The sequence below is a fragment of the Chenopodium quinoa genome, unplaced genomic scaffold, assembly GCF_001683475.1.
Source record: "Chenopodium quinoa cultivar QQ74 unplaced genomic scaffold, ASM168347v1, whole genome shotgun sequence".
Lineage (NCBI taxonomy): Eukaryota > Viridiplantae > Streptophyta > Magnoliopsida > Caryophyllales > Amaranthaceae > Chenopodium > Chenopodium quinoa.
In genome coordinates this window covers 276,361-285,157 of record NW_018743905.1, presented here as the reverse complement: position 1 = coordinate 285,157, position 8,797 = coordinate 276,361, and the positions used below count along the sequence as shown (strand labels likewise).

At 37.4% G+C, this 8,797-nt stretch overlaps 1 protein-coding gene across 1 annotated transcript; it reads right to left on the bottom strand.

The window, feature by feature from the left end:
* Positions 1-1,941: 1,941 nt before the first annotated feature.
* LOC110686884 lies at positions 1,942-4,548 on the bottom strand. The gene is made up of 5 exons (XM_021863495.1): positions 4,318-4,548; positions 3,986-4,189; positions 3,770-3,871; positions 2,734-3,585; positions 1,942-2,451 (listed from the first exon to the last, which is right to left on the bottom strand). The coding sequence occupies exons 1-5, from the start codon at positions 4,546-4,548 to the stop codon at positions 1,942-1,944; spliced, it is 1,899 nt and encodes a 632-aa protein (XP_021719187.1).
* Positions 4,549-8,797: the final 4,249 nt, after the last annotated feature.

Below are 8,797 nucleotides of genomic sequence, written 5' to 3'. Positions count from 1 at the left end.
TTAAGCGTGCTTGGCTGGGAGTAGTCTTGGGATGGGTGACCTCCTGGGAAGTTTTTTCGGGGTGCGCATGAGTGAGGATAAAATGCGCTGGAAGGACTTGTGTTGGTTTGTTGGGACAGTTGTTGGCCCTCGATGTGCATTTCGTGACAATAGGCCCCTCCCTAATTTGTTTGGGGTCGGGGTGTTACAAAGGTATTATGAAAGCTATCATAATAAGTCGACATAGATGTCGACTTTTGCGTTCTAGGTTGTGTTGGTTTCTTGGTCGACTGTTCCTTTCTAGGAAAAGTCGACCGCTTGGTGATCAAATCTATAATTTCACCCTTAAAACTGCTCATGAATTTCATGAGCTCATCTCGGGTGACTGGAGCTAATCTTGCCGTCTAGGATAGATCAGCCGGCTACCCTGAGGGCTTACTTGACTGTCCAGGGGGCCTGCTTGGACCTGCTTGGTTAGAATTGCACTCTCGCCTCTCTTTATGACGGATGTGCTTAGAGATGAGGGACCCATCATGGGCCACATAGGTTTCGATGTCTCCATCATCACCTGAGTCATGGTCCGGCTAGACCAACACTTCTTCCGGAGGCTGATTGGTCTCTAGAGGCGCCACAGGTTGATCTTGTGAAGCCATATTAGAGGTACTCTCCCCACATACGGCGCCAAATCATTCAGGGGTTTTTGTGTCCCTTTGGTGAGTTACAACTCAAATATTGGATTCGATAAGGACGCCTGTACCTGCAAAACGAACGGAGCTCCGAATGGTCGGAGGTCTGCCTCTAAAGATTAATTAAGTTAGTACAGAATTGGAGCAAAACGTGCGGAAAGTAAGTTATCTGCTCAGATTCTGAGCCCAGACGTTCTCTATTTTTTAGAGCAATAAATGCCTTAGTGATTAAGGCGTAAAGTTCTAGGTGTCAAAATTGTCCCAATTATTGGGGGAATCTCCCTATATATAGGTTCCTAGAAAAATGTGGCCTGCCCTAGGGTTTGATGACCTAGGGATTAGGGCAGCGCCGTTTTGCGGCGCCTCTTGGGATTTAGGCCTTGAAGGCTGCCATTCTCAGGGGGCATATTAGAGTGACATGTGTCGCCCATCTGGGGAGTCCATTTGGGCACCTCCCAGAATAAACACGTGTCATTCTCTAATTGGTCCACTTGGGGTTATTAAATACCCCAAATCACCACTACTAGGAAAGGTTCATTAGAGAGGAAGAAGCCAACCCAGCCTCAAGCTTCCTACCATCTTCCTGAAAGGGCACAGGAAGCAAGGACAGGGACAAACACTAAATAAGCAACAACTTCTTATCAATGACAAGAAATCTACAAGCGACGGAAAAAATTATATCCCTAAAAGCTATGTCTACAGGCTTGTAATCTCTTGTGAACATTAAAGAATTCCTCTGAATCCAAATGCAGTGAACAATCTCTACAAAGAACATTAACAACAGTCTGCCCCTACCAATAGATCTTCTGATATGCTGTAGAATCCATTGCACTTTAGAAGAGAAGCTTTTCTTAACTCTGTAATAACTAAGAAGCTGCAAAATTCTATTCCAAATGCTAGCAGAATAATAACAATCAAAAAATAAGTGAGAAACTTTTTTGCAGCATTAGAACAGAAAAAACACAAAGTGTCACAAGGGATACTCCAACAAGGATTCTATCTCTAGTAACCAGCCTGTTCCATAATGCTAACCAGGTAAAGAAACAGGCTTATTACAGATTAATGTCTTCCAAACAACCTTCTCATCTTGAGGTCTGATCTGAGTATACTCATTTTTCCATAAAGAGTGATACCAGACCAACCTCCAATGCTATCAATTAAAACTCTACAGTGCATAATCTTTTTCAAAACCTAGGAACATTTCTTGGGAACAGGTTCAGACCAAAAATCTCTATTATTAAAATAGTAAGTGTGAATCCACTTAACCCATAGGTTATCAGATAGATTTACGAGAAATATCCCATAAGACTTTAGTAACATCAGCCTTATTCCAGTCTTCAAGGCATGTCAAATTCCATCCACCATAAGTCTTAGGTAAACACATATATTTCCAAGAAGCTAAGGCTTTCTTGCTAGGATTACCTTTACTTTTCCACAAAAGGCATCTAAATGTTGAGTCCATTTCCCTCAAGATCTTCTTAGGAAGAATATAGATATGGGACCAGTAAGCTTGAATACCCAAAAGGACACTTTTGATCAAAGGAAGTCTGTCGGCATAAGAGAGGTGCCTAGTAGCCCATTCCTCAATTCTAGCAGTCACTCTCTCAACCAAAGGCCTACAGTGGGAGATAGTTACCTTTTTAGAAGAACGAGGCACATCTAGATACTTGAAAGGCAAAGAAACTTTAGCAACCCCCAACACAGACTGAAGATCAGTTTGAACCTGCTCAGTAATTCCCCCAAAATACACATCACTTTTATCCAAGTTAGCAGCAGAAGAAAACTTCTAAAAAGCTTGAAAACCCAACTGAATAGAAATAATATTAGCTCTAGAGAAAAGAAGCAAGTCATCAGCATACATCATATGAGTAATACCTAACTTTGAACATCTTGGATGAAAATTGAAATCAGGGTTCAAAGTCATCTCCTTTAAGCATCTAGAAAGGTATTCCATTCAAACAGCAAAAAGAAAAGGAGACATAGGGTTACCTTATCTCAAACCTCTCTTGGCAGAAAAAGGGACAGTAGGGTATCCATTAATCAAGTTAGAGTAAGAAATTGCAGTTACACATCTGATAATCCAAGAAATAAACCTGTTTGGAAAGCCTAATTCACCGAGAACAGTTTCCAAGAAACTCCATTCCACAGAGTCATAAGCCTTCATGAGATCAATCTTCAATAAACATCTTGGAGTAATAAACTTGTGAGAGCATCCTTTTATAAGCTCAGTGGCAAGCAAAATATTATCACCAATGTGCTTACAAGGAATAAAACCTTCCTGAGCATCATTAATGACAAAACCAATAACAATTGCAAGTGTAGCTATAATGATTTTAGAGATAAGTTTATAAACTAAAGTACAACAAGAAATATGCCTGTACTCCAATGCATAAGAAGGATTAGTCACTTTAGGCACAACAGTAATGGTAGTAAAGTTCCATTGCCTAGCAAATTTTCCATGACAGAAGAAATAAAGGACTCCATCATAAATATCAGATTTTACAATGCTCGAAGCTTGTTTAAAAACTACGGCATTAAAGCCATCAATACCAGGAGCCTTATCATTACTGATATCACTAAGGGCCTGATCAATTTCATTATGAGTAACATCTGCCAGAAGAAAATCTCTGGCAGATATGTCTAGCTGCTTACCATTTCTCATAGTAGACAGATCCACCCCAAGAACAGAGTGACTAGTAGATCCCAAAATATTCTTATAGAAGCCAAGAATTTCATCAGTTATAAGAACGGGATCCTTGAGCAAAATCCCTTGACTTTTATAAATCGAATTAATTCTATTTTTATTTTGCCTTTGTTTCATCATGGAGAAGAAGTGAGAGTTAGCATCCCTAAGCTTAATGCAGTACATTCTAGACTTTTCCTGTAAATGCTGCTTTGAATATTCATCCAATGCTTCACCCTATCAATAACAGGAATCTTAAGAGTCTAAAGGTGACTATTGGTCCAATCTCTAGCTAATTTTTCCTGAATTTCACTAAGATCTTTGTGAGCTTGCTCTAAACACTTAATGATGTTAGAAATATGTTTAACATTCAACTTCTTAAGGCCTATCTTTACAGAATTAATTTATTCAAAACAGTCACCATTGGATAAGTAGAAACCTCACTAGAATTCCAAAAATCCTGAACAGCCTTCTGAAAATCTATATGCTCAGCAAGGCAGTTTAAAAACCTGAAGGGTCTACCCTTTCATGAGCCAGCAGTAACATTATCAAATAAGAGAGGGCAGTGATCAAAGAGGGAGGGAGGGAGATAGATAACTTCCACTTGACCATAACAATGGATCCAAGTTTCATTAACCAGATCCCTTTCAATTCTTGTAGCAGTTTTGTTCTCACCTTCACCCTTATTTGACCAAGAATAGAAAGATCCTTTACTTTTTATTTCAGCAAGATCCAAAATCTCAACACAATCCTTGAAATCTCTCACTCTAGCATCAGTAACATGATTCCCATTATATTTATCCTCTGAGCATAGACCATAATTGAAATCTCCTATATAGATCTAAGGAAGTAGAGAAATCCCCAAAGCTTGCAATCAGGTCTAGAGAGGTCTCTAATCTTTAATTGAATGCAGTCCATAGACAAAGGTGCATAAAATAACATGCTGCAAGTCAACACATTAAGAGTCACTTTATCAGGTTTCAAACCAATCCAAATTCTATCTATTACAAAGTGATCATAAGAACAATGCCAAGTCCAAGATCTACTAAACTTCTTCTGAATAGAACATTGATTACGGATTTTGACTTTCGTTTCAAGTATAGCAATTACATAACCATCATGATCCTTCAGCAACTGCTTAACAGCAGTTACCTTGTCAGGGTCATTAAGACCCCTAATATTCCATGAGACAACAATCATCCCACCAAAGAGGGATTACCATCACCCTTAATAGGAATAGTATCAGCTGTAAGCGTCGTTTGATGTGCGCCTACGTTAAAGCATGTGTGAATATACTTGGCACTCTTAGGAGGTGAGAATTGACATATACGATTAGGGACAAGGAAAGTAGGGAGCCGCCAACAATTTTTTAAGGAACTTGTAAACCGTTCACGGATCATAAAAAGGCAACCACGATAAGAGACAACGATAGGCAACAACGATTGACCCGTGAAGGTTACACCCCATTCATAATCCATGAGATTACTAACTCCATATGGTTCGGAACCACAAAAGGAGGATTTGGGATGATGGTACGAAGTGAGTCATGGAGTCACATTCGCCCGTATTGGCCTCTACTCGATTCTTATAGTGAAAAGTGTTTCCTGCGATCTCAAAGGCAGACAAACAAAGATTCAATTTGCTCCAAACTATTATTATGCTAAATTGGTTAAATATTAATGCACAATAATTCTTTGTGTATTATATGGACTCCTTGGAGTGCTTAAAGGAATGAATAGTGAAAGAATTGGGAGGCTAGGATAAAGAGGGAGAAGAGAATTATTTGATGATCAAGCTTGTTGATGATTGAAAAAGGGGATATATGACCTCCATTTATAGAGAAAAAAGAAGGGTCGAAAAAACAAGATAAGATCCGAATTATTATATCTTTTGATCCAGATATTGGAATAAGATAAATAAGATATCGTTGGAAAGCTATTGAAGTCTACTTTCTACCCCAATTCAAATCATATTAAAATATTTTTTAGAATAAAATATATGGCCAAAATAGTGAGACGGTGTCAATTTTGGATAGAGTTTGACATTTTATTCATATTTTTTCTGTTATAGCTCGAAATTGATATTATAATATATCATTGGAAATATAATTTCAAGGGCTATCCAACCATATAAAATTTGGATAAAAAACATGAGGTACGAAAATCATATTTGACTATCTTTGAACGTCTTTCAATTCGAATAGAATTAGGACTTTTAAAAAGAAAAGTTTTATTCAATTACAAAATCTTTAATCTTATCTTTTCAAAAAGGATAATTAAGATCTTTTAGAAACTTATAGAAGCATCTAATTAATCCTAATTGGTTTAGGAATGGGATTAAATAATTTGGACCCTCCACATGATCATTGGGTTGTAGGTAAGGTGGGCTTAGGTTCGGTTTGGGCTTGGCTTAATATTTTGGTCATAACTTATTCGTTAAAACTCAGATTTGGGCTTATAATATACCGTTGGAAAGCTCTTTTAAAGTCCCATCCAAATATTTAATCATTGAACCCAGATAATGGACAAAAATAAACTGTACTAAACGTTTTTATAAAAAGGACACGAAATGAATGATTTTAAAGGACACAAAATGAATTATTTTGGGTTTAAAGGCAAAAAAAGAGGAAAATAAGTTATGGTTTGGGGAAATGGGCTAGAATTTGGGTTGGTTTATGAAATGGAAATATTGATTTAAGCACTCCAAGATTAAACACTTAACCCGACGAATAATGGCGGTGAACGGTTGTTCATCATCGGGTTTGGTTTTGGGGAGACATTTTTAGGTGTCTACAGAAGCCCTCACTTTGACTGAGTTTGTAGAAACGTTATTTTCGAAAACGATAGTCAAAGTAGTCGATAGGGACGGAGAATGATTTAAGGCGTTCTGCGATCCTAAATCACTCTTTATACACCGATACCTGCAGAAAAATGTTAGTTCTACAGATAAAAGAGTAAAGGAATAAAATACGTATCTGACACCAGTGTATCGGTGACAAATGAGTTTGGTAGCTTCCTATGCTTGAGGGAATCCACCGGATGAAGTTTGTTGAAACGCTTTACATGCCTGAGGAAAGCCGACTGACGAGTTTGGTAGCTTTCTATGTTTGAAGAAATCTACCGGATAATACTTTCCAGGCTTGAAGAAAGTCGACATATTAATTTGGCGGATTTCTATGCTTGAGAAAATCCACCGAATAATACTTTCCATGCTTGAGGAAAGCCGACATATGATTTTGGCAGGTTTCTTTGCTTGAAGAAATCCACCGAATGACACTTTCCATGCTTGAGGAAAGTCGATAGATGATTTTGGCAGCTTTCTATGCTTGAAGAAATCCTCCAGATAATACTTTCCATGCTTGAGTAAAGTCGACAGATGATGAGATTGCAAGTCTTTGTGTATCGAGAACCTTGCGCCGTGAAATGATGGTGGTTTGATTGTCCCCGAACGTGGGCTGTAGTTGGTTCGCTTGTCCCCGAACGTGGGTTGTAGTTGGTTCGCTTGTCTCCGAACGTGGGTTGTAGTTGGTTCGCTTGTCCCCGAACGTGGGCTGTAATTGGTTCGCTTGTCCCCGAACGTGGGCTGTAAATGGCACGCTTGTCCCCGAACGTTGGCTGTAAATGGTCCGCTTGTCCCCGGACGTAGGCTGTAATTGAGACCTGCAAAATAAAATTTGCCAAGGGACACGTACAGACTGTGATTGACTTTGCCAACTGACTTGACCAAGTTTTACTTGTCACGACATGACATGTGTATGACTTCTGATTGTTTGTGTATAAGTATGATTTTAATGTATGAGCAGACACAAGCAATTAACAATGCAAAAAGCAAAAATTTTCCGTCATTTTTATCATGAGACGAGTGGAGGGTACCGACTTTCTCCCAAAAAAGAAAGACGTAAAAACTGAACTTTTATTTTCGAAATTCCCTGAATGAGAAAAATTTTGAAAAAGTTTTTGAACTTCCCCAAAAGAAAAGACATGGAAAGAGAAGAAATTTTGAACTTCCTCGTTGAGCAAGACGAAATTAATCGCATGGATTGTATGCATGATGCATGTTCTTAGGTCGGAGGCTAAGGACAATTACATCATGTGACACGATATATGAATGACCTTAGGTCATGGAGCTAAGCATCATATATGGTGTAAAGAAACGATCTTGAACGTCACTTAGGTCTAGAAGCTAACCACGTATATAGATGAAGTGATTATTTTATAATGAACGTTGCTTAGGTCAAGGAGCTAAGAACGATATGCTTTGTATGATTAAAAATTTTTGATATATAAATGTTGCTCAGCATATTATGAGATGCATGAAACAATGAACATTCCTCAGGTTAGGAAGCTAAGCAAGTATCCAATGTTTCTTTTAATGAATGTTATCTTGAAAGACGATGAAACATGCACAATGTTTAAACAAGATTTCACGATAAAGGGCTCTTAAAGGTAAAGATCATATGGATATGGATATGGATGTGTGAGTAAAGTGTGAATGTGATACTAAGGCTGTTTGCAAAGGCTATGGTGATGGAAATTTATGTGAGAAAAGTCAAAATGGTGACTCTTTAGGCTGGGTAGGCTAAATGATGTGGGATCAAGCCCCCAAGTCTAGCTCTAGATGGATAGGGTCATAAGATTAAGCATTGGATATTCTTTGACGCGATCATGCATATGAATGTGGTCGCACCTCAATGTGAGGTTGCCTACGTATCCGTTAGGAATCAGGCCGAACGTAGCTCTGGCCGAACTTTGCACAAATGTATGTACACCTCAAAGAGTGGTCGTCTTTCAAGGGTCGTAATATGATTAAGTTGATGGTTTAAAGAAGAAAAGGGTACAAGGCTCAAGACCCGAGAGAATCCCCAAGATGTGTAATTGTGAATTTGAAAATTTTAAATTTTTCAAGTTTATTTTCTTTTTTTTATTTTTATTTTTTATTTTTTGCTTTTCGTTTTTTTTTTCCATTCTTTTGAATCAATGTGGGAAATCTCAGATCATGCGATCCATCACTCACTTTGCATTCATGCTTCTCAGGCACGGTACCAAGCACTCGATGAAAGACGCAATTTGAGATGTGTTCATATCAAATACATTGAAACACTTGCCCTTAGACATTGTTTTATTGTTGCTTTGCTAATTTTTATTTTACTTGCTTTTTGAATGTTATACAATTACACACCTTCCCATCCTAAGGTTAAGTGAATGTGGGTTAAAGAAATGTAGGCCAAACGTTAGATGTTTAGCATATATATATATATATATATATATATATATATATATATATATATATATATATATATATATATATATATATATATATATATATATATATATATATATATATATATGTATGTATATATATATGTATGTATATACATATATATACATATATATATACATATATATACATATATATATATACATATATATATATATATATATGTATATAT

What these genes read in the sequence shown, in the direction of transcription:
- LOC110686884 (XM_021863495.1), bottom strand. Translation starts at nt 4,548, where the DNA reads ATGATTGTTGTCTCATGGAATATTAGGGGTCTTAATGACCCTGACAAG. An exon ending in CAAGAATTGAAAGGGATCTG is followed by an intron (nt 3,872 to 3,985) that starts GTTAATGAAACT and finishes GGCTCATGAAAG; the next exon opens with GGTAGACCCTTCAGGTTTTT. An exon ending in AGGTTTCTACTTATCCAATG is followed by an intron (nt 3,586 to 3,769) that starts GTGACTGTTTTG and finishes TGTTATTGATAG; the next exon opens with GGTGAAGCATTGGATGAATA.